The sequence below is a fragment of the Porites lutea genome, chromosome 6, assembly GCF_958299795.1.
Source record: "Porites lutea chromosome 6, jaPorLute2.1, whole genome shotgun sequence".
NCBI classification, from domain to species: Eukaryota; Metazoa; Cnidaria; class Anthozoa; order Scleractinia; family Poritidae; genus Porites; species Porites lutea.
Genome location: NC_133206.1, coordinates 28,174,142 through 28,200,699, shown reverse-complemented (window position 1 = coordinate 28,200,699; position 26,558 = coordinate 28,174,142). Strand labels below are relative to the sequence as shown.

Here is a 26,558-nt window from a genome sequence, read left to right as displayed (position 1 = left end):
GTCTCTCTTGTCCACCCAATTTCACCGAGGAGGGTTAGGGACTGCAACTCCTCGTGGGGATCGGTGAGTGTTTGGAACCGTGCGAAAAAGAATTTGTTGCAATTTTCAGTTATTTCTCCGGGATAATTCTTCAAACAGGTGGGATATTGTGTTTTTCAAGTAGCAGCTTTATATGTCCGAAAATCAGCGAATAACAATGTTGCAAATTATGAGTCTGTGCATATATTATCCGCTTAGAAGCCGTATTAAAACGAATTGTCATGCAACCCTATATTTTGGCTTTCTCGCCACGGAAAATTGACAGAAAGTTCTTTGAATGTTAAACTGAGTATTTCTTCCTCGCTTTCGTTCCTTGTAGTTAAAAATGTCATCAGATGCGAAGGAAGAAAGCGGAAGTCATGTTGAAGATGGAGAGAAACCCCCTCTAAGTCCTTCTAAAGTCGTGCACGCTGGGCCGACCAAGCGTCGAACTTCCAGCGGCTCACCTGAGGCTTCCCCGCCTCACGGTAAAAAATTCCCTTTCAAAATACCTAGCCCCGTACCAACTCGACGAACAAGGACATCTTCACAGTGAGTACATAGCAATAAATGCGGTCAGTCAGTGGATACAAGTCAAAATGGCAGGCAACCTCAGCTCGTCGCTTTTTGGCGAACAGGAAAGCTTTTCATTTATCAGGTGTAATAAATCTGATCCAATTCCAAATCGTTTAACACCTTTTGAAGGGTGTTTAAATATCAACACTGATGTGGGTTGTTTGTTCTCCCTTGTCGAGAAAATTTGTCTTAGATATCTTTTTGTTTGAGCGAGATGTGTACTGTTAACTTGTCTAAGCTATCTGTTTGAGCTTCAACAACGTAATAGCCAGCCCATGTCACCTTGACCTTTCTGGCTTACAAGCTTTCTAATCTGTACAATGTATTTGGTATTTCTTTCAATTCACTAAAGACAGGGCGAAACAGAAACCAATAGAAATAAGCAAATTTACTTTGAAGAACACTAGCATGGCACATTATACATCAACATATGATTTAAACATGATTCAGGGCATGGCTACTAGAAGCGATGCTCTTTGGTTGGTAGATTTTATAACTCACGACCGCTAGGATGGGTCTGAGGGAAGGGGAGGGGTGGGGGTGAGGGCGGTCATAGGATAGACCTATCCCAAAGAGGTTCTCAAATCCCAACACTAAATTTGAAGTAATTGAGGGGAAGCTACGTGTATGATGTACCATTGATTATATGTGTGGATTCGTTGGGATAAATTCATTGGAGCAAGTAAGGAACAAGTAATTGTGGGCACTGTGATATGCAAATTTGTCACTCAGATGTAGACACCTTCCGTAAATCAGTCAGTTCCACACGAAAGTGCCTGATGTCAAAACGACAACTGTTGTAGATTGTCCATGTTCCTCGGTGTGCTGATTTTCTACATTTCACAGGAGTCGCTGGACGATTGGCTTGATGTGGACTTTGAATGTTTCAAATTAGAACTAATTTTTGGTCAACTTTGAGACAGAAGTTTATGAAATTTTGAAGCTTTTTTACTTATCCAGGCGATAAACATGATGCAGAAAAGATCAGCAATTGCTCTTCGACTCCAAGCGAAGCTGGTCCAAGCTCACAATTCTGCTGTGAGTCTCACGATGTTTCAACTTTTCTCATGGTTTTTAGTGAAATATCGTTCTGAAATGAAATGTTTCTTTATTCAATAAAACAGAAATATTTACTGTAGCTGAATCGTAAGTGATTCTCCCAATGTAAAAGCCGAGAATGGCAAGCTGCAAGAGACTTGGACAGTTTTGCGAGACACTTGTCGGCCATATGTTCTTCAAGGGCAGCAAAATGAGTTAAAGTACAGCTTTAACTGTCAAAGCCATGCTCACCCCCACCCCAGCCACTTGAGTGAATAAATTCTAATAAGAGACTTCCCCGAGGATGGAGTTTCCTTCGGTGTATTTTAAAGAAACCTTGGTTTGTTACTTCTTCGTGTTTTGTTATTAGCATTTATGGTTTTGTTGCAAATAAACATACTTCACTTGCTGAAAATGGTGAAAATTTCACAAGCCCCCAGCCTCGAATAAGCACCCACTCTCAAGGTCCAAAAATTTAATAAGCGCCCTGGGTGGTTAATCAAATATATACTGTAAATTATACTGGTAGACTAATTGCAGGTTCATTATCAGCTTTTTTCTAAAATACAGTACCCTGGTCATCCACAAGTTAGGCTTAGGCACCCTTTGATTGAAATCAGCACAACCTTCAGGTTAGCGCTTTCAAACCGCGGCCTTCAGCCTTGGCTTAAAACACTTACCTTAACCTTGATTATTCTGGTTATCACAAAAACCTCATCCAATAAATGTTTTGCTTTTTACCTTCAACACCTTGAATTTTTTTCCTCTGAAATCTATCAATGAAACTGTGGGGGATGTACAAAGAAAAGAATTACTTGAGCCAAGATTACCTAGCCTGCTCGCAGACGAAATTAAACTCTGGTTAACTCCGTCTGTGAAACAGCGCCGAAATCCTTGTTCTGGACTTCCAGCTGTGTACCCAGATTTGAGTACACGCCACGATTGGCCAGTTAAAAAACGCCTTTCTTTTGTTTGTCGTGATCGCCAATCAGGTTGAAGGGAAATTCGAAACGCACTTCCGGTAATTCGTTGAGTCCATTGGGGGTTCAGAACAAGGATCTCTGCACTGCTTCGCAGACGGTACTAATCAGAGTTTAGTTATCGTCTGCTCGCAGGCTAAGATTACCATGAATATATTTGTTCCTCACGAAAGCAAGTGTATTATTTTGTGGGAATTTGCAATGCACATGACTCCCACAAGGATTGCAAGCGGGGTGTGATCGTCTCTTTGCTATAAGTCTATCAGGTTTGGTTGGTGGTGCCTTGATGTCATCCAGATGGATGTCAAGTTGCATTGTGGGTTTTGAGGCAACCTTTACGTTGGCTTAGCGAAGTGTGGCTTACTTTGGTCATATTGCTATAGGTTTGGTTTTTTAGATGTGGCTAAATGTAATTTAGGCAAAGGTAACCTCGAAGCAATGCTAGTCAGCTGTTTCCCCAGCTATATTAGGGGTGGCCCGATGTCTCTAGCAGGGGCACCTCGTGACTTATATACGCAGTTGCTTGCTTGCAGTTCTTCGCAAAGTGTTGTTTCAATTGCTTGCTGTTTGCGTGCCAGTTTGCCATGTTAGGAGTCCATAACTGCTTTTTGTGATGAATTTTAAAGGAAAAAGTACTTTTAAGAGAAAATGGAAGCGATTTGGATCATTAGCCTTAAAAGATAGTGAGAGGCTCTCACTTATAAACACAAAATTTCTGACAAAAAATTAGCACATTGTTGCCCCCTGCCCCAGCCCTCTTTTTGTTTTCTTATTTTATTTTCCTCTCTACAATTTTTGTTTGTATTGTATTTCTTTTTGTTATAATACATGTGTTAATTTTAGTTATTTATTTTTCTTTTCTTGTTATTATCGTTTTCCACAGCTGAGCCTTTGGGCTTTAGTGTGACAGGTGCTCTATTGGGAGGGGCCATGGAACCGGAGAATCATGGCTGGGTTGCTGTATTGGGTGGGCCAGTCGGGTTTCTAGCACTTTAGGGTCATTGCGTTTGCAGCCCTTGGGCCCCCTAGGGCACTACACCTCCATTTGTACCAAGGAGTTGAACAACAATATTTTCTTTTAGATCTAGGATAGCCTCAGAATCTCCAGAGCAATTAGGGGTATGCAAGAGCTTCTGTCGAAACAAAGGACACGGCTTCATTACACCAAATGATGGTGGAAAAGACATATTTGTGCACATTTCTGAGTAAGTGAACATTTTTTTTATGTTACATGTATCAGGGGCGTAGATACACACACGCACAAATATTTTGCTGTAATTAGATAGTTTGGGGCTGAATTGGTCAAAGGCCTATTAGTGCAAGGGGTTACATGATATGGCAACTCATATGTTGTTTTAGCAGTCGCCCCGGAGCTCACTGGGCATCAATTAACCTGTTCCAAAGCGATGAATCACGGATTGTAATAGCCTGAAAAAACAGCCGACATTTTGTGACGCCATTGGTGGTTTTCTCGCAAAATGATGTCTGAGAAATGAGTGCAAGAATTCCAACCAATCAGAAACATTACGCAGATCTGGGTAGTGACATCTCATCAGCATGGAATTTCTGCCCCCCATTTCGAAGATGTCATTTCGCGAGGAAACCACCGGTTGTGTCACGAAATGTTGGCTGGTTTCTCAGGCCAGGATGATAATAAGTCATTTTTATTGTAAGAAAAACAGGACAGCACCCCTTCCCTGGACTTCAAACAGTTGAGATTGAGAGACCTGCCTTTTGGTTTGTTACATTGTATGTTTTGTTTTCTCTTTTCAGTATTGAAGGGGAGTTTGTACCAAAAGAAGGAGATGTAGTTAGCTTTCGTACCTGCCCTCTGCCGCCAAAAAATGTCGAGAAGCAAGCGGTAATGGTGGTAATTCAAGAAATGAAAGGTGCCCATGAAAGATGGTGGGATAGTAGCTCTACTTGATAAGATGAACATGCCTTGTGTCAATGCACACTATGATTTATGTTTAGAAGTAGATGCTTTAAAATATGAATTTTTAGTATTTGAAGTTTCTCTTTACTCTTTCACCCTTTTTATCTGTGAGTCCTTTATGGCAACATGTGATGTTCTAACGTTTAAGTGGATGAAATCCTTTGGTGCTACTATTCAATTGAAACTATGGTATATCTTTTCAAGTAGTTTTCTTAAAATCCTACTCCGTGTAAGCAAAATCATTTAACTGTTAGCACCCTAAAAAAACGATTGTTTGTGTTTGAATTTTTGAATTCCCATTGTGGCTGTTTTGATTGGCCCGTTGGCTCATGTCATTTTGCCTTATTTTCAAAAATGCGATAGCAACATTTGTTGGTTCAAATGCTCTGAAAAACTACTAAGATAGAATTCTGTTGAAACATCTCTGCCTCCGCTCAACATGTAAACAATAATTACTGTCCTCGCAGCTTTTCCTTCTGATCTCCCATGCTGGAAAGTTATTTCGTGAGCATTCATGATCACTTCAACCACGAGCCCTTTGAAACTTTGTCATTCCCTTTCCAAAATAAGGGAAGATCACATGACCAAATGGGGCGTTCGGGATAGTCACGTGAGTTATTCGATAATTTAAATGCAAACGATCGGATTCTTTTCGGGGTGCGTATTGATGGCTTCCTTTCTTCCTTCCATTCTTTCGTTTTCTTTTTCTTGTTTTTTTTTTTTGGTGGGGGTGGGGTAGGGGGGTAGTGGTGTGGAGGGAGCCAACTTTAGGATTAGACTTGAAGAGCCATATATTCCTAATGTTATCCAGAAGTTAGACTTCTTTAAAATAACCGGCCATAACTGTTTTTTTTTTCTAGTCTCCATTAACTTCGTTCTTGATTTGGCACTGTTTACACTGACCAAATTGAAAATTGCGTAGGACGCAGTTTTTTTAAAGGCCGGGTGGACTCCATTTTATTAACCAGCTCTAGAGTTATTTGCTTTATCAAAAGTTAGAAATTAAAAATGAAAAAAACTAAGTATGAAAAATTTATCAGCGGAAAAAAGCCACGGACAAAAAACAACATCACAAGAAACTGCTCTTGAGATGCTGCTGTTTCAGTGACCGCAATGGCAAACCACGGTTATTTGCGTTCAGTGCGTCACTGGCATCACTGAAAAGACCGTGCTAGAAATCACATCAACATTTTTTGGTAGGCGCTTTTATCTTCAACCTTTGTGCGCCTTTGTGAGTTTTGTCTGTGATGTTCAGTAGCTGATGCCACATTTTGTTCAGGTCAAATTACGATAAGGTTATGTTAGGTATAAAGTAAATTGATGTTCTTTCAAACTTAATCGTGATTATTCTAACTCGCTATACAGTTTGTCAAATATAGGCACCTTTTTCTGGACTTGAACTCTAAGGCCGGGACCGTATCCAGGTTCACTGAGAAAGAGATAGAAAAGTTCGTCGTCTTGTGGCTGCGTCGCCCATAAGACGTTGAACTAAGCCTGGTTTCCGTATGATCTGTAATTTTGTCTACGGTGGTCTGAAGCGGTCTTCTTCGACACATCAAAGAAATATGAAAACATTTTGGTTGCAGTGTCTGCGATGGTCGATGGCGCATGGTGTGGGCGCGATCGAAATAGTTGAATCTGGTTCTACTTTCCCTACCTTTGCGTCACTGCGCCATGATCTGTGACTTGTCGACGACACACTTGTTTCTGTTAAAAAAGCTTGTCGTTTTTCGTATCGTCCTGTCGAACTTGAGGTAAATCAATGCTAGGCGTTATTTTCGCATCAAAATCAACTCAAACAAATTTTGTTTGTCTGCGATCGCTAAAATGAATGAATATATTTTGTTGTGGTGTAGGACCTGTGATACGTCCGATGTAGAAAGCTTCCGATAGTGTCGCAGACCGTTACAGATAAGATGAAACCTGGCTTTGAAAATTTTTTTGTCGTACGGTTTTGTAGGTGCTGCTCTAAAATGTACCAAAAAGTAACTGTATATTACACGCGCAGAGACCTTCTCTTACTTTTAAGCGTTCTCGTTGCCTCAAACTCCATATTAGGGAGCTTAGCATCGACGGCGGCGAAGGCGGCGGGAACATCACTTTAAAAATGAATTCACGTTTTTTCACACTTTTTCGCGTTTATTCCAGTTCGCTCAAAATGTCAAATGGGGGACCGCCTTCAGTTTAGAAGTTCAGTTTAGAAAGAGAAAGAGAAAAAAAAATCGTCGTCGCTTGTTTACGTCCTCTATAAAACGTGAAATTGGGCATTTTCACGTCGTATAGTCGTGTAAAGAAATGTATAAAAAGTGTGATGCACGTGCAAAGTTGTTGTTTTGCTTCATTAACCTCTTACTTTTTTTGACGTTCTCGTTGCCGTCGCCGTCGTCATTGCTAAAGCTCCCTATTTTTGGCAAGGTTACCTATTATCAGCTTGACCTCTCTTGCAACAAGACCACCAATTTGGGGAATGTACCCAAACCTACCCGTTTCACTGCCTTGTATAGTTGATTGATATGGCGTCAATATGTTTATGTACAGTTACTTGGTGATGTTAGGGGGGGGGGGGGACTGTTACCTTTTAGTGACAGTCGGTCGGTGTTCTTTCCCATGCAAGGTATCCCCCCGTGTGAGGTAATCAGCCGGAAATCCGGAATCTGGGAAATTTTTACTTGTGGTATATAATGGAATCCTGGGATTTGGAATTCGGAATTGAGCTCAAGGAATTCGTGGAATCCCGCTTATATATGAGAAGGGATCCGGAATCCACAGCATGGTATCCAGACTGTTTAGGTAATCCAAGAACGTTTCATTACTGATACCAAACCTTCCGCTCATCTTCCAAACATTTCGGCTCTGGAATCCAAAATACTCCACTTCAAAATCCAGTCTAATAAAACTGGAACGCTGAGCCGTCACGGCGTGTCACTTGTAGTCCACTGAATCCAGTACAAAAAATTCTCGCATCCCAGAATTGATTTTGAATTACCTTGCACGGGACAATGCATTGGTTCTTGTTCCAAGAACATTTACCTTAACTTAATATATTTGCACGTACACTTTGCTTTAATTAAAGCCTTTTTAGTATTGTCTTGTTGGAACGAGAATTCTAATACAGGGTAGTGGTTTATTATAGATTATATGAAAAGTTCCATGTTATATTCACTCAATGAATCAGTATTGAGCAAAAGAAATTTTTTAATATGTTTTCTTTCCTGTTTTTGATCCCTCTATGTCTTTTATCCTCAAGCCAGATACCGTAAAATTCCGAAAATAAGCCCCTCCATGTGTAAGCCCTCCGTCAAAAACGCCCCTCCAAATATAAACCCCCCGGGGGCTTGAACTTAGACAATTGCCCTCAAATACAAAGTAAAACAAAGCAAAAACGATATATTTTCTTCCAACTATAGCCCAATCGATTTTGAAACGCAAATTCCCTCCGTAGATAAGCCCCTCCAAAAATAAGCCCCTCAAAAGGGGCCTTGAAAAAATTTAAGCCCCGGGGCTTGTTTTCGGAATTTTACGGTATCCTAAATAATGAGCCTCTATGGATTTGTAATTGGGTCCAAAATGAAATGACTACAGTGAAAACCCGCGAGTAAGAACCTAGTTTTCAAGAACCTGTTAGGCTAAAAGTCGCCAGTTAGGCCCCCTCTATACAAGAACCTGTTTAGCCTAAAATTTGAAATTTTTGTAACTCTTTTCAGTTTTTCTAGAGACCTTCTACAGTAGCTACACCTTTTGGTGTCATTTATCCCTACGAAATTCCTTTAAAGTAGTATCCAAATGAGGTCCAATTTTTAGGGTGAAAAACCTGGCATTTTCCTAAGCCTGCGAATACAGCCGTCTTTCTGCTTTCCTTGCCGCTTGGGACGTTTCACGAGAGAGACGTCTGTACCTCAAAGACAGAAATGCCATACTGAAGACCATCAGAGCTCCTGACCAGATTCCGGAAAGCTTTTACGTCGTCAGTATGGCATTTCTGTGGTTGAGTCCTGCGAAACGTCCCAAGCGGCGAGGAGGAGAGACGGCTGTATTCGTAGGCTTCATTCTTTTCGTGCATTCAGGGTTAAACCTGACAGAGAGCCTGTTCTCAGGCCAGTGAACTGTTTTCGTGTTTACCGAAAGTTGATCACGTGATCAAGTCATGCAATTCCAGTCTCTCTCTTTTTGCCCTGGAAGACAAAGAAACGACAAAGAAACTGAGAAACTGCAAACGAATTTGTCTTTTGTCCAACATGGCGTGGCGCATAGTTTTGAAAATGTTTACGACTTTATTCCGGTTTCGGAAAGTAAAGGCGGCTAGAAAAGGTTAGCAGAAGCTGTTTTCAAGTAAGAAAAAGAGAAATGCAAAGGAAGAATGTTTGGTTACTTGGAAAATGCCAAAACCGGAACGAACCTTCGTACCAGAGTCAAGCACTACGATCAAGGTGAGTTCTGATTTAGTTCAGCTGTTCTCGTATGAAACAAATAGATTCCAATTTCATTTTGCCTTGTGTCCGCCCAGTCATAAATCATACAATCGAAGTACTGTTCTAGCTATTTGTCCCTTTTTTCTTGTTATTACACTTAGACGTTTATTAAAGTGAACCGAAATACACACCAAAATGGAGCATGGAATATGGAATGTATTTGTTTACTCCGCAGATTAGCTTGCATTAGCTAAAATAAAGTGTCAGTTATGTTATAATTCCGAGCAAGGCAAGGTTTATAACTTTGTCGCACACACAGGGTGCGTCTCGCGCGTTGATTGCACAGCAAGGCAAAAACTCGAGTTGAGAATATTTCTGTCGATCTCTTGGGTGTCGGCAGTTGACGTCATCCAGTTGTGCCGTCAGGGTGCATTTTAGGGTTGTGCTGTGGGGCACTATCATATTTTATTCATAATTAAGTGTGTTTCACTTCAGCTTTTTACCGTCAAAACCTTGCTTTTCCTGAAAATCTGTACCCTTGAATTCATGTTACACTGAGGCAAACCAACAATGAATTGGTTCTTTCCCTGCTGATCAATGTGACTGATTGATTGAATCAAAGATTGGTTTCAGCTCCATACATCCATCCGCCGTTGAACTTGAGAGTGAATGAAGACCAAAATAATGCAAAATGGCTTTGAAATAGTGCCTTTAAGCTAATTTTCCTCAAATGTATCTTTGAATTCATATAAATACAGCTCCACCAACTTCAATCAGCTTTTACAGCAGAGAAAAATGCTTTTAGTATAATAATTTTAGCACTACTGTTATTCAGTCACCGCATGGTGCAGTGGTCAACAATCAATATTCAATTATAGCAGATTCGGAGGGTGTAAGTTTGAATCCTGATGAAGCCATACTTTTAAACTTTGTACAGTTTTTTCTTTTTGGTTTTTTGATCATTTTTTTTCCCTTTGGCTTGTCTTCCTTTATTCTCACTGCTGACCCTTCAAAGCTTTACGAGGATTTTGCGATAACGTATTTCTAGTCATAAAATGTAACAAGTCTATGCGCTTAGCCTTACGTGACCAAGGAATGATTGGTCATGTCTGCCTTATATCAACTGGTGAGCTAAAATCAATTTCGGTTTCAGCATTTCAATTTATAGTCCAGGAAGTGAGTGGTGGCGGGGAGGGTTTGCACAGTACCATTGGTATTTTTTCAACAACAGGACGATTTCTCGCATGCCTATTGGTCGAGAACTATGGTCAATAAGAGTACAGACCATGGAAATGATGTGATGGTGGCTTCACACTTTGCAGTGAAACTACTTGCCCACGACTCATGGCTCCACTTGAGTTTTGAACATTTTGACATCGTTTCTATGGTTGATAAGAGTATAGAAATTGTTGTCTATTTGTTAAATGGCGCATAAAGGAGAGTGCTGCCGTGAAGACTAGGTCTTCAAGCTGTTTAGTCCAGGCTGGGATATTGAAATCAAAAGGTGTAGGTCTAGAATAGGGTATGAGATTAGGGTAGGGAGTTTTGATGTAGAATAGACTACAGCATTGATAGTCTGGTATAGTCCATGTTTTAACTTGGGTCTCAGTGGCACAGTGATGCCTAAAGTTTTTAGAGTGCCCTCCCTGGATTGATCACTATTACTTAGATATACCGGTAAGGCCTTGTTTATTGGTCTGGTTGCTGAGCATTTTGTTATTGTGCATAAAATGCGATTCACATGAATTGATTGTTACCAAAAGCTTCCTCTCTAGCTAGTGTATCCTAGCTGGTGAGACTTACCTGGTGGGGTACTCTTACAGTTGTGCCACAGAATAGTAGCCTCCCACACAAACGTTCGTAGGGGTTTGTCACGCGTTCCTAGAGGAATGATTGCGTGAGGAACCCGTAAGAACGTCTGTCTGTGTGGGAGGCTAACAGAATAGTGGTGGGTTTTTCTATGCAGGTGGTCAGTCCTTCTATAGAGTATCCTATTGCCTTTGTGTTCCCTTGATAGGATTCTTTTGAACTACACTAGCTAAATTACGGGAAAGACACCCTCGTTCCTAGGGTCCTCTCCTACTCGGCACCTCCCTCGCTTCAGGGGCTGAGTAGCAGAGAACCGTCAGAACAAGGTTGGCAGAAACAACTGTTCAGTAACTGGCTGCTGTTCAAAACTGAACTACTTGTTTCAGTGGAAACAACTCACCAGCAGAAAACAAACAACTAATTTGGTGTAGCCTATGTATCATTGGCAGTGCCCCCCCCCCCCCCCTCAAACTGTGTGTGGTTGTGATTGGAACCGATGAAACCGAAATCCAGGTCTTATATCCCTTCCCCTTTATTCTTCTAAATAGGATCAGGGTTAAATACCCCCCCCCCCCCACCCCATGCTATGTACTTGTATCATTGTATCTTAAAACTCAAACGTCTGATTCCCTCATGTCACCGTTTAGCAGTTTAGTTTCCCCATTTGGAGCTATGCTAGTATGTTTAGCTTGGGATGAAGTTGTGCTTTTTGAGTCTAAGAACGAATGTTCAGTCGCGCTCTTGTCTCTTCGTCCCTTCCAGCTGTGCCTTCGAGCGCCGTCCCGAAATTTCCGGCGAAAATTGGCGGTAGATATCGTGTAAAGAATCGGATTTAATGCCGAATTTAACGGCAAAACGAAGACAGCTATCCAGGCGTAGACTGAAGGGCTGGCTTCCATTCCGAGCAGGGAAGCGATTCCGATTATAATGATCGGAATCCAGCATGAGAAATCAGTGAGAACAATGAACACCATTCTAGTGCCGATTGACGTCACTGCAGCTCCGGCTCCGCTCATTTCTCGAGTGTTTTGAATCTTAAAAAACATAACGAGGTATAAAACAAAGATGAGCACGAAAGATGCAAAGTTCAGACCTAAAAATAGAAACACCGAATACTCCCACCCGATTGGCTTATTTGCAGTCAGATGAAGCGGGAGGCAGACACCTGAACGCGCGTAAAATTCTTTGAAGTAATCGATGCCGGTCAGAGGTGCGCCAGCGAGCACAAACGCAATAAGCCACGTGATAATCAGCGCAATGTACGCTCCGCGCACGCTCAGTCCAAAATGCCTAAGTGGATGCACAATGGTGACGTAGCGGTCCGTTGTCATGATGGTTAAAATAAACACAGACGCTTCACTGGAGATAGTCGACACAAAACCGCTGAGCTGACATAACCGGCTCTGCTTCCAGCTATCGTTGTATATGAAGTACTTTCCGCGGTAGAATACGTCTACCGCAGCGATCATTATCAAGTAGATGCCCATTAAGAAATCTGCTATGGCCAGATTCAGTAGCAACAAGGCATGGACTTTGCTCTCACTCTTGGTTTTTAATCTCCAGATGACAACAAAGGCGTTTCCCACTAATGCAATGCTTCCCAGAATCCAGATGGATAACCTCAAAGTGAGGTTGGCCATGAGGTCATTACAGGATGAAAACAGGTCCTTGGGCGCCGAGCAGTTTGGGCCGGACAATTTCGCAATGCAACAGAATTCAAACTTGTCAGCTTCCCTTAAAGAGTAGAACAGTACGGAAGTTAGTGCTTGTACTCGAGAAGCTCAATTTCATTTAGTTACAATTATGTCGACAGAAACAGAAAGGGACAGTTTAAGCATAAAATTTTATTGTACATGAGGTAAGTGTAAAATGGCCAAAGGAGAATACAATTACGGTTTAGGGCCTGTTTAGACGGAGGTGGGGGACCCCAGGTAGCTGAGGTAACACGCTTCGGTGGGGTAACCCGCCTGTCTATATAATCTCTCATATTATCACCCAACCTATTAAAATAAGAAATAATTTACACAGCTATTTCGAGAAAGGTTGTCAGAAAAATGTGCACGGGACAATCCCAAAAGGTAATAATGGGATATAATCAATACACTGTTCCTGACGACTGCAGACGTCGAACCTACTTTTGTTGCTTTCCTTTAGCACTCGCAAACATACGTCCATTGCCTCTCGTTCCATTCTTTCAAATTTCTTTGGAGAACAGCCACAGTACCTTTCGGCATTTTCGCGTGCACTTTTTCCGACAACCTTTCTCGAAAGAGTTGTATGAATACTCACAAGTAAGAAAGTGGAACGCCGTCAAATACGTCCAGCGGTAACTGATACAAGTCTCTGTTGTTACCAAGGTAACTAAAGAGGCAAAAACAAGGGAAATCGCAAAAGATGTCTTCAAGAATACATCACAATGTTTTTGTTTAGGGTTTTTTTTAGGGGAGGGGAGGGGGGGCTGTACAAAGGATAGGGGACATTTTTGCTTGAGATGTAACAGTACCGTCTCAAACGCTGGCCATGATCTCCTTGTAGAAAGTTGTTCTGAAAAGTGATCTCAAAAACTAAAGTTGATCGGGCACGACTTTATGGCTCTTAAATAAATATTGTTGGCGAATTGATGTTTCAATCTTCGCCCCATTAGTTCACATCATTACCGCGCATGCATTTATTTCGTGGAGGAGGAGTTCTCTAAAAAGCCTTCTTGTGCTACTTAACGTGTTCCTTTATTACAGCCCTAAGGCCAAACGTATACAACTCACAGAAATTGCAAAGATTCCATTCCATCGAAAGCTCCTGGTGCGATTGAATTCAGCTCCATATTACTCAAATTCCTGTTGACAACAATATAATTCAAATTTTACTTTATTATATTCTTTGGGCAAAAAATTCTTAGAACATATCTGGCGTATTTTATTTCACGAGTATAGGGGTTTTTCAGTGGTTTTAATGTTAGCAGAGTTTATAAGATTAATTAACACCTTTTTATTTCTTTGTAACTTGTTAAAAAAAGTTCAAGTTATTCATGTTAAAAAATAGCATGCTACTTTTTATCTGAAAGAGATAGCCAAGGAAACACGTGACATATAAGCTTGTGGGGGATAACAACTAAGGAATTGTGAAAAAAGTGATGCTCTCTCCACTGTCATAGCGAATATTGCTGCCTCCTTCTTCCTTCCAATTCCCTAGCAAAAAAAGCAACCGTTTTGGAAAATGGATAGCTTGTCGTCTACTTACAGCGTTCGCAGCTGTTGTAATCCGTTGAATGCATCTCTTTCGATCTTTTCAATCGGGTTTCCAAATAGATCACTAAGAAAAAGACGAACAAAAGCCAAGCGATAAAAATGCCCTGTCTATTCGGTCCTCCTTGGTAGAATGATAACGTAAAAAGATAACTGTACAGACGATAGCTGTGAATGTTAACTTACAGTTCAGTAACTGACTGTAATCCTTGAAATGTTCCTGTCCTCAATACTCGTAACTTGTTTCGCCTTAGTATCCTTAGAAGAAAATCGCAATAAAACAACATAAAAGTATGTTTAAGAAATAGACAATTGTTTTCCATATTATATATAACAAAATAATGCATTCTTGAGGACGATGAAAACTTTGGTTTACTTTGCTTGAAAATTAAGCGAACAATTAGCATTTTTCTATTGTCTTGACATGATTTTGACATTTTTGTCCAAATAATTTCCAATTTGACAATTCCAAGATAGCGGCCATTGAAAACAATAGTTAGGTTCACGTCACATTACGTCATTACGTGTCAGGAACTATAACCTTGTTCCCAGGGTCTTTCTTTCATCATCTTAACAGCACCGAGCTTTAGAGCCTTCTTACATGACGTCACGTCCGCCATATCGGTGTCCCAAAATAATGAAACGGCGGCCATGTTGTTGTCCCAAACCAGTCCTGTGGGAGCTGAAATCTTTTCTTTAGGTAAACGTTTTTTTTTGGTCGCAATAAATTTGAATACAGTAAACACCCACATATAAGAACAAATGGATTAAGAACACTAGGCTGAAATTTGGCCAATAAAGCCCCATTTCAATAAGAACAAGATCAGCCAGAAAATTGTAACATGTTCTTATAAAATGGAAAAAGTGTCATAATTACAAAACATGTAAGTTTATGTATGCTGTCAAATGACTTCATTTGTTAATATAATCAAATCGTTACTGAATAATTATTTATTTTATTTTCCTAAAATATTTCCTAAATATACCTCTAGCAACATGTTTTGTATAGTATTACTAAATAAAAATTTAAGAACATTTTAAGAACATTTTGAGGCTGATTTGTCATTAAGCACCCGATAAATAAGAACTCAATCAGCCTGACCTGCGAAATCGTGTGTTCTTATACGCGGGTGTTTACTGTAGCTTCTGGCCACGTGAGTGGAAACTCTCTATAATTTCTTGAAGTAGACACTGAGCTCATTGTTCATGGTTACGACAGCTGGTCATTCATACTTACAAGGTCTTCAATCGCCTGAGACCTTTAAAGGAATGGGGTTCTATGCTTTGGATCTGATTTCCTTCCAAGTTACTGAAGAAAAATGCCATATATTTTCAGTTAAACCATAAACTACAGATACACAACCTTGTTTCAGGTTGGCGCTGATTAATTGATCGTACTTCTATATTGACTTCGAGCTGCCATTTGTGGCGGTTATCTTGGCGCCTATTCTGAATGACGTCACAGGTCTCTTTGTTGAGTTCACAACAGAAAATAGCGCTAGCTCCTCAAACTCACTAATATGGTCGGACCCATTTTTGTCCTTTTCTCCTTTAAAAGCATTCTAGTTACATCATACACTTAAGACATCAAATATAAACGAAATTCGAGAAAAATAGCCTGGTGTGGTTCGTATTTTAAACTTTCATGTCGGTGTTTGTTTTTTTTTTTTTTTGAAATCTAAGACTATATTTTTACTTGTTTTGCCACTCACATGTTTTCCAGATACTGGTATCTTGCAAAGCTGTACCTTTCAATATCTCTTATTTTCCTTTCTTGTATAATTCTGTGATACAAGAAGCATGCAGACAAAAACAACAGTTAAATTTGTAGTGTCGTGAGGATTCTCCTAAATTTACATTTCAATAATACCAGAATTATAAGCTGACTCTCGCTGATGCTGGAAAAAAAACCTTTGATCTTGATGAAAAAGATAAAGACATCAATTTATCCTGCTAAGGTGTGGGGAAACAATATGTGACTGATTTTTCCCAAATAACACTTAAAAGCTTTTGAAAATATATGGCGTTTATTAACGTATGGGTCTTTTAGCCCGCTTTTTTAATTCCTATCTGTTCTCAGTCAGACACTTCTAGAAAAATTTGGATCTTTAGTTGTTGTCGCGCGAACAGAGCCAAAGTACAGGAAAGGTAACGAACTGGCTGGAAGTGAATCGAAAGGACGAGTTTGTTTTAATCCTTTCACATAGTTTAAATAAAAGTCGAAACAATCCAATGTCATTCAATCTTGACATGACGGAATGGTTGTTTTGCTCAGATTTGATTTCATCAGGCCAATTCTAGTATGAAGGGAGTGGTTAGCTTCCATTAGAAATTGTGGCGGTAGTGAAATGCAAAAAATTGGTTTTATGAACCGAGTTGATAAATAGAGGCGACCGTAGGGGGAATTGAGAAGATGACGTTTTTAGCACTAACCATTCGTTCTGACGAAGGGATTGCGCTGCAGACGTCAGCTTCTCAATCCCCCTACGGCTACTAGTACGACTATGGGGTAACTTACAAGTTCGTTATCTTCCCAATCCCCCTACGGTTCTGCTAGTATGACTATGACAGAGATAACTTACAAGTTCGTTATCTTCCCAATCTGCCTACAGTGTGCTGGTATGACTATGGGATAACTTACAAGTTTTCTATCTTCCCAACCTCCTTACGGTGTGCAAGTAGCTATTCGCCATCTTATTTCCAATGCCCTATGGTATGATAGTATAACCTTAGGTAACTTACAAGTTCGTTGTCTTCCCAATCCTCCTATGGTGTGCTAGTATTTCTTCTCTTTCTCCCCAATCCCTCACCCCCCCCCCCCCCCGCACGTTGCTCTAGTATAAATATGGGGTAACTTACAAGTTCGTTATCTTGACAGGTAGATAGGTTGGTATCCTTGTGAGGTCGTTCCTCTTACAGTTCGCCAAGAACTTGACCTTGGAGGGTGTTTTACCTCCAAGGAACGCTTCCCAACCGCCTTTAACACAGTGACTGGTCCAGTGACATGCTGGGAAAATGCCAAAAAATAATAATAATATAATAAAAAATAATGTAATAATTAAATACCACATATAGAAGATTTAGAACGCTTAGCTTATTACATTCGTGCTGAATGTAAAGGGATACAACTTTGAGTTGCGTGACGTGGAATTCTTAAGATTTGATCGTTTTAACACTTTTAGCGTCGTCATCCCAGCGATGTTTAAATTAAAATAATCGCGGATACAACATTGCAGGCGTAATACAGAATTATGACGTCACATAACGTCGTCAAGACTATTAAACTACCTATCAAACTTTACACTGCCATGTATTTGATTTTTAAGAAATGCTAGAAACTAGAGATGCAGGGAGATGGGCTCACCTTCCTCATTTTCATCAAATTTGTAAGGACAACCGTCACCTTCTGCAAAAAGTGTAAAATGAAAGGTTCATTAATTATTTGACCCAAAAAAACATTTGGTCGAAATGTAATATGTTAGTTCATTTCATGATTCAGTAATTAGCAATTCTATTAATGGGCATTGTTTGTTGTTCATATAGGTACAAGTTTGAGCAGCATGATATTGTTATGATTATTACTGAGGGAACTAGAGCAAATGCGTTTTTGAGCCACACAACTCAACCGGAAGTTAGACCTTTTCCCTTAAAATATTTAATTATAAAAAACAATTTTAAAAAAACGCAACTAAATAGTACAGACGAAACTCTGTTAACCTGCCACACCCTCGTGGAAGACACAAATGGTTACTTAGTAGAGGTCGGCTGCTCATGCGTACGGTACCGGCCAAACTGCGGTGTGTGTTATGTGATTGTTGCTGTCAGATGTTTTAAATAATTACATATTCGCCACTTAAGAAAAGAGAGGGAATCTCGGTTGAGTTGGCTTTGGCAAGACGTCTGGGTTCGTCACTGGGGACGTGTCGGTCAGCTATTGGCCAATTTTTTCTCTGTCCCCAGTCCTATTCAGGACAACGTTCACCCGGACGATCATGCTCAATTTACTTAGTCCCAGAAGTCTTTGTAAAAGTTAATTAACTAGGGCCTTGAGTTAAAGTAGCGAATGGTGGATTGACTTATAGCGAAACATAAATAGAGAAAACCCATATAGCTTTATCATACCATCACTTTTATCTCCACAGTCATCTTTACCATCGCATCGGTAATAATCAGGGACGCACATTTGGTTGGAACACTTAAACCAAGTGCTGAAATTACACGGCTTATCGGAACCTGCAAAAGAGGATAAGGGGAAAGAAAGCTGCCACATAGAGCTATAATCAGGGACAAAAGTAGTTTACACACTTGTTTAAAACGGGTGCTTTTATCAAACGTTTAATTCATTTATTATTTCATTCCTTTTAAACACCGTAAATCCCCTCACCACCCGAATCAATGTTGTCTAAAGTAACAGAAAGACTTGAGGGTCCAAAATACATCATTGACTTTGGGGGGAAGGAGTCGGGGTAGACAGGGGAAGGGGATAGGTATGTCCACTATGCAGAAAGGGGCCATTTTACGGAAGTGTCTCAACACTTTTGTCCCTCATTGTAGATTATCGATATCATCATCATTATCATCATCATCAACAACTCAACCATTACCACCTCCACCAACATTATCATCATCATCATCATAATCATCATCGCCATCATCATCATCGTCATCATCATCGCCATCATCATCATCATCATCATCATCATCATATTCATAATCGTCATCATCAGTCCTTTCCGTCCCCATTGATGTATAGGTCACGTGAGGACGTGTACAGCTTTAGAGACATTTTAAACTTACCCTAATTTTCTCAAAAAAAAAAAGACAAAAGAAAAAGACCTTACCGGCACTCTGGTCCAACAGACAAAAACCGGAAATGAGATTATGGCCTGGGTGGACAATTTCTTGAAATCATATATTTTATTTTGTCGACCCAAGCCTCGAATTTTTGCATTTTCTCTCTGGAATACCCGAAAGATATATTCACACTTAAATAATTTATATAGTGAAAATGCAGACTTGCTTCATATTTTTAAAAAATTGTTTTCCTTAAGTTTTTTAAGTATTTACATTTTCTTGCCGAATAAAATGACGTTACAAATATTTTACTAATTTGGGATACCGCCGACCGTGTACGAAAGGCCTTTTTGCAAGTTCGTATGCATTTAAAAGATGTAACGTTTTCCTGCCATATTGTCACTGAAGATATGGGTTAGCTGGTGAATCAGGTTCTATAGTGAGGATATGCTCTGTTATTGATCAGCGATTTGATGAATTAATACTTACTGTAAATAGCTGGGCGACGGCAGTAGTAGGGTTTCTAATTAATAGTTAGTGTGAGAGAGTATTACGGCTCAAAAAGTAGTTAAACATGGTGTGGTATACAGGTTCTATAATCCTAGCCGCACACACCCATCCAAAAATTATGGCTACCCTTAAAGTATCTGGGATGAGTTGTTCAGAGGCCGATTAGCACAAATCCAGGATCAATTGCAATGGTAACTCATATGCTGAGGGTTAGAACTAATTGGTCTTTGAATACTGAACTCCGTACGGGTGATGATTACCTTTAAGATCAGTTCCATTTCCCCCGCAGCGGTCTTTGTAGTTACACTGTCGGTTGAGCACAATACCCACTGTCTTGCGGAAAGGAACTTCCACGGTGTGAAACACCGTGCATCGATCTGGATTCACCATTGGAGCTGCAAATCACACACAACGCAATTATTTTGCTGTTAATTGTAAAAAGAATAGTTGAGGTCGGTTTTTGTCGTTGTGTTAGCGCTTTGAACCATCACATGCGGAGAATAACTTTGTGATGCTGAAAGTTTTACGCAAGCCTTCATATTTGATACCCTTTTGATACCCTTATAAGTACAAGCAATAATAAGCACAGTCCATGATACGACTTGTTAGTTTTTAAATTAAGATTCACTTTGACCGAGTTGTTAGGTTTTGTTTCAGAGCCTGATCACTAGAAATCAGTTGAAGTTATCGCAAATCACAGGGGTGGATTCAGACCTTCCGATATTCTGAAAGGGGGTGGGGGGGGGGGGGGGAGGCGGTCATCCGGGGCCCGGTCTTAAAAAAACTTTTTTCGACCCTTCGGGCCTCAGTTTGGTCCAAATATAAGGAGGGGCGGACCCCGCCCTGGATCCACCACTGAATCAATTCACTCAAGTTTCCTTTCTTAAGAAGCTTATATACGGGTTACATCAGTCACGGTTTCAGCATCTTGAAAAATTAGCCTAAATTTTCCGCTTGTAATCAATGTCAATCTGCTCCTTCCTTAAAACATCCTTGCTCCTTTATAGTTACCTCGTTGGTTTGTCAGTTCTATTTTACCCTATTCAATTAAAAAGACACTGAACAATAACCTCACAACAACCCAAAAGCTAACCAACAATGGTCTCCGCAACACTTGGAGACACCTGGGAAAATTGAAGAATGGGAATTTAAAAAGCAGGGAATTGGAAATGAAGTTACTGATAGGGCTAGGGTTTAAGTTAGGTTTTGTTCCCATTTTTCATTTTCCCGCTTTCCCATTCTCGTTCCCTACTAGCTGTTCCGCTTTTTAGTTATATCCTTGGGCAAGGGAAATGGAAGTACTACTGGACTTACGACAATTTATCTCGTCTGATTGGTCAGCGCACTCCGCGTGTCCGTCACAGCGGAGCTTGTTGTCGATGCATTGTTTCCACCAGTGATGATTTTTGCATTCAAACTTGTCGGCACCACATGGTACTAGATAATGACAAAAATAAAATTTTCATTAAAAAAGCCCTGTTGCTGTTTAAAGTTGAACAAAGATTACTGCGACAGGATTAGCTCATTCGTTAGAGGGCTCGAGTGCTTAGAAGCAGGTCGAGAGTTCGATTCCCGGGACCGGACCAATACTCAGGATCTTGAAAGTTCTAAGAAATGAAGGTACTGCCTTTGCCCGGGAAATGGCGTGGTTCGGATGAACACGTAACATATAGCGGTCCTAAAATTAGTTATGATTCTGTGAGTCATTACGCACATCTTTCATTAAATTGATGAGGAAAAATTGGTCTGGTGAAGGGTAAGCCACACTGGCTACTTTTCGTTCTTTCAGATACAACCCCTACTAGACTCCTAACCGAGACATGTTGACATTTTTCATTTTCGTGAAGTTAGAATACTTTGCCTTTTTTTACACCAAAAAAAGCCTAATAAGCATAAGAATTACAAACCGTTCTCTGTGACACAGAAGCCTCTTTTCCCGTCCCTGTCGTAATTAGGCGTAACGGAACACCACGGGGCTCCCAAATGAGTGGAATCACTTTGAGAACATTCATTGTAAATTCTTCCTTTGTAGGTGAATGGAAAAACACAGCACTCTCCGCCGCCATTGCCACCATAGGACCGAACATTGCATCCTCCTGAAGTAAGTTAAGGTAGAGGAATGTGTATTTTTACTTTGATCATTTCCGCCTTTAGAAGTCTTTGTTCAATAGTTACCAAACCTCGATCGTTGTTTCTAAACTTTATGTAGCCTTTTTTATTTTATTCCTCTTTTATTTTTTGCGGCAGAAAAAAATTAATGACAGGGTCTAATCCTATCGCGATATGCTCGGTGATGAGTCGTCTTGGGTTTTAAAGTGGTACCTAAATGTTGTCACGGCAAAATTCTCACAAATGGGTCTTTAAAGAAAGGGCACGTAACTGCAATGAATTGTGGGGACTCTGTTGTTGGCCTCTTACGCGGTGGTGGTTTCCCAAATATAGAGTGAGAAACAAGGTCCGGTAGCATTATTTGAGAGTCGCTTTTTGCAACCTTAACTGTTCCCCGTTCCGAAGGGCTTTCTCGCGCCTTTTTTTTTATTCTTGTACTCGTGAATTTGCCTTCGACCCAGTTATCCGTGTTATCGTTGAAGAACATCCCCCGGAACTGTAAAGGTGGAAATTCAGTTAAAGGCTTCGGTACACTGGGCATTTTTTCTTGCAACTTGTCTCGCAATTTGTTGCGACACGAGTTAAAAAAAAATTGTCTGTTGCATCACAAATTCAAAATAAAGCCCAATTCACACCGAAGCTTAAACATACTTAAAAGCTGTTTAGCTAAACACGCTTTGAATTTTCCTTCCTTCATAAAAGCTGCTGTGTGAAACCCTGTGTTCCAGTTTTTCATGACCGTTTTTCATTATTTAAAACCTGGTGTAGTTTAGTTAGTGTGAATGGGACATAAGATTTACCTAAGTAGGGTTTTGTGAGCCCGCAAGACTGAACAACACCCACTCACCCTTGTTTGCACTAAAACCACTGGACACAAAGCTTCCCCTGGCTGGATGTTACATTGTTACAACCGAAATAAATATGTCGCCCGACGTCGTTATCGTGATTGTCGAAAAGCTGGCTCCTCTCGTGCAACTTCAGTTGTCCCGTCAACAGCGCAACAAAATTGCGAAGAAAATTAGAGGAAAGTTTGCCAAGTTCAACGCCGGGCCTTAAAATTCCCTTCGATAATCAACCACTAAGGATACGAATAAGCAAACATTTATTTGTTAATACTCACCGGAATCGTAATAAGCTCGAAAACCTCTGTATTCATCTCCACGAAACGATTTGAATACCACCAACATCTTATTTCCACTGGATTGTACCCCCATGGGGATTTCACGTCCACAGAATTTCCCTAGGGAGGGGCTGGTAGTGTTGAGTCCATCAAATACCCGTACGTACGCATGCTCGCAGGTGCTACTGTTGTGTAACTCAAAGTCTGTGAAATTTAACGTGATTTGATTGGCCGAGGCAACGGTGATTTTCCAGGTACACGTGACGTTGCGTTCATAGTTGCGAGGAAAGTTGGAAGAAGAAATTACTCCTGCTTCTTGTGTACGTGTGCCGCCACAACTATTACCTGCAAGGAATAGAGTTTAATAGACTTATTTTACAATTACTTGTTTGGATCTTCTCGATAATCCGAACCGTTCCCACAATATTGATACAAACGAGACCATCATATGGAAATACCGTCACGATCGGGTAGATATATAGAAATCGATCCGGATGATTTGGGCGATCGTGCGATCGTGAAAGATCATTAAAAGCGATTTTATCAAAACTGAACTGTCAGTCAGTCTATCCCAGTATGGACGCAGCCGCGTTAACAGGCGATCAAGGCGATTTTATGGAAACCGGCGAAAAGAACTACCTCGAGATGCAGAAGAAAAAAGGACATACTAATTTTTTGTCGATTCAGTTCCTAAAATTTTTCAATTATAGGTGCTATATATTATTGTTTTTAAGCCGAAAAATGTATAAAGTTGCAGTGAAATACTTGAAGGTGGCTCTCAACTTACTGTTTCTTAGGCAGCGATACTTGGTACTTCTGTCCTTTTCTGGCGTTTCAGGGAAACACCAGGGTGACGACCATTGTTCCTTCCAGTCTTTGTCAGGGACATCCGCTGTGCAAGCCGTGTAAGTTCGGCTGTTGTACACAAACGGAAGCCTACAGCACTTTTGTTTTTCCGTCACAAAAGGACACGACTCTGGCGATTGAAAAAGAATTATCCTTGTATAAATCAAAAGCCTAACGAAATTTCATCCATGTATTGACTTGAAAATTGAATGTTTTTTGGGCTGTAATAAGTGCCTCTCATGCAGACAGTTGATGCACCCTGGACTGGTATTATTTTCCTTAGCGAGGACATTACATATCCCCATAATACCTGTGAAGAAAATCACTGTACTGGTGAGCCCCTTCGAGACGACAAGTTAACAAGTTTTCCTTGCTTGACAAGGTTAAAAAAGAATTGTCAAGTTTCCCTATTTGCACAACAAAGAAAAAAACAAATTCTTTTTTTGTTCTTTTTTTTGCTTGGAATTTCTTCTTGCTATTTTTTTTTTTAATGAAAACGAGTGATTTCCTTGCACGGAATTATAAACTTAAAGAAAAGCAGAAAAATAATCAGCGGCTTAGAGAAACTTGCGGGTGAGGAGGCATAAAGTCATCTTATGTAGATTACTACCAATCCTCGAGCATCATATTTTTATAACTGCATTTTACAACGAAGATCTTTGGCTTTCAAATTCATAGCTATTTCTTGGCCATAAAGTAACTGTTCAGACTAGTGCTGAGAAGACGATACGTTCCGTTTTAAGACATGTATGGTCAAATCTTCATGCCCTTCATCTTCAGTGACTTTTTAATAATTTATTACGCCAAGACCCGTAGGACGAAAAGTCGCATATTTATCAGCTTAATTGGATTGAGAGGATTAGATAAATCATACCTTTTAACCTACAGTGTCGATGTTATAAAATATTCTTCTTGGTCGTCGTAATCTAACCAGATCTCATTTACTGGCATTTTGGCGAGTTATTTTATTTTATTTTTGGAATATTTTACACACAGGTTATCGTAAGATGTAAAAGCAAAATACACCAAGACCGCAAACATTTCGTTGACTGCCGCTCAATGAGGAGATTTAAATGTATTTAATCTGCGATTCCTGTGGGTAAATTACCCCGAAAAAGCTTGTGTAATGGAATAAAAAAATAAATAAAATTTGCAATGGTTTTTAATTTTCTACCAGACATGCATACAAAGCAAGTTTTATTGTTTTGGAATAGTGTTATAATGAGTTTATGTTGTTTTGATACCGTTTCAAATGAAAAACAGTATTTGCAGCCAGTGAAACCATTTGCATTTAAATTGAGATAAATTGACGTCAAACCATTGAAATTCGAGGAAAATATCATTAAAATGAATAAATTTTTTACGAAAAAAAGGTTAAATAACGAGATTAAAATTTACTTAGAATTAAGCTATTTGCTCGCTTGAAGACCTACATAGAATTGAACTGCTGCTAAATATTTGTTAGCAAACACACCAACGTCGGATATCTCAAGGAAGATAAATAGTATTTATAACACTCTGCCACCCTCATACTTAAAGGATATAAAACACCAAGTAGTCTAAACAGTTTTTCAGTATTCATTGACGGCTATGGAATATTTAATCATACAATATGAACACCAGGGGTGCCCGGGTTGAAAGTTGTGTGCTTTCATAACGGAACGGAAGTATTTTCGCCTTAAAAAGTTTCCGCTTAAAACCCTAATATGAGATAGATAAATCATCGTCAATGTTTTCATGGGTGAAATGTTTGATATCGACAGGCCTTCGAGTAGTTAGGGAATATGGTTCCAACACCGGTTCATATCAACATGAACCTTTAACAGACGAACTAATAGCAAAATATTTTACTTTCTGGAAAGTCAACATTTTTTATTACCAGGAAAAGTACTTACGCTTCTCCGTCCACGTGCGTGCGATCCATAAGGAGGCCAGTACAAGTGTAATCAGAGGCTGTAACCTTATCATCATCCTCAGAAATAGTGTCCTAGAAATCAGAAGCGGTGAATTTAATGGCGAAAAAGAAACATCTGTTTCGGTTATCTTAGCAATAAAATGAATATTTATGTACAAATTTTATCACAGAGGAGCGAAGGAGGCGGATTTAAATAGGTTAATATTCGGTAGCTGCAGAGTTGAAAAATACTTTTAAGTATTTGTCTGTAACGACCATTCACTCCCACGGCCTAACAGCCCATCTCTAAAATGATTTTCTTTACCCCCTGCGTATGTTGACAGATCAAAGGACTTATCTCTTTTAAGGGACGGACCATTAGAAAAGTTATGGGGGGGAAAGGGAAATTTCGAGCGGCAGGAATTTTTTTTCGTTATCAAATTCCTTGCATGAATTTTTTTTAGGCCATAGCATGAATATTTTTTAGGGTTAATTGGCGTGCAAGAATTTTTTTTCATTTAATTCTCCCTTGCGCGAATTTTTTTTTTTGTACTTCGCCCGCCCTCCCCATAAGTTTTCTAATGGTCCGTCCCTAAAAAGAAATGAAGTTTAATTAACCTTTTTACGGCACAAAAGAATCGTATGTGAGTAGGATAAATGCCGTGGAATTCCCCTGGAGTGTTTTTCTCTTTGTCAAATTAAATCACTTTACTGATTGAAATTTGGCGTCGAGAGCGGCTGTTTCACGCTGGTGATAGACTTCCATTAAAAATATTGGCCCGATAAACGAAAATTTTGTTTCTATAAAATACCTAAATGGATGTTATTTCGATAACAGTGGTATGAATCATACTGTGGTTTATTGAACTCGTATGATGTCTATCAAATTAAACCGCCGCTTTGAATTGAGCACAAATGCCGGCCAACAGGGGATAAAAAGGTTAAAGAATGCATTAACGAAAATTTACTTTGCCCGCCATCTTAGGGTTATTTGCATAAACAATTAGAAAGGAAAAAATATATTTCACACATATTTCACTTACGAGGAAAAAACTTATAAATTTGTTTTGTTATACTTTTTTTTGTAGTATTTTAAATGTGGTTCAGGTGATTGTTTTAACGAAAATAAAGTCGTGGTTAAATCGTACAAAACGAATGTATTTTACACAAGGAGGAATTTGTGATAGTTAGGACGTGAAAAACGATATTAAGTGAGGTGGTACCTCTTGGGAGAAAATTCCTTTTTCTTAATCTCTCTTCCGGTACTTCCAATTTTT

The 26,558-nt window shown here is 39.8% G+C and overlaps 2 protein-coding genes across 2 annotated transcripts; one reads left to right on the top strand and one right to left on the bottom strand.

Moving 5' to 3' along the window:
* Window positions 1-8: 8 nt before the first annotated feature.
* LOC140940397 (calcium-regulated heat-stable protein 1-like) lies at window positions 9-7,751 on the top strand. The gene is made up of 4 exons (XM_073389367.1): window positions 9-138; window positions 359-570; window positions 3,695-3,817; window positions 4,386-7,751. Exons 2-4 carry the CDS (start codon window positions 365-367, stop codon window positions 4,537-4,539), a joined length of 483 nt encoding a protein of 160 aa, XP_073245468.1. The 5' UTR covers window positions 9-138; window positions 359-364; the 3' UTR covers window positions 4,540-7,751.
* Window positions 7,752-11,343: 3,592 nt separating this feature from the next.
* LOC140942119 (uncharacterized) lies at window positions 11,344-25,370 on the bottom strand. The gene is made up of 16 exons (XM_073391097.1): window positions 25,283-25,370; window positions 23,329-23,517; window positions 22,542-22,886; window positions 21,220-21,408; window positions 20,627-20,749; window positions 19,573-19,707; window positions 18,131-18,241; window positions 17,373-17,414; window positions 16,868-17,015; window positions 15,721-15,792; window positions 15,246-15,317; window positions 14,195-14,266; window positions 14,004-14,075; window positions 13,529-13,600; window positions 13,056-13,127; window positions 11,344-12,500 (listed from the first exon to the last, which is right to left on the bottom strand). Exons 1-16 carry the CDS (start codon window positions 25,356-25,358, stop codon window positions 11,381-11,383), a joined length of 2,910 nt encoding a protein of 969 aa, XP_073247198.1. The 5' UTR covers window positions 25,359-25,370; the 3' UTR covers window positions 11,344-11,380.
* Between the last annotated feature and the right edge of the window lie 1,188 nt (window positions 25,371-26,558).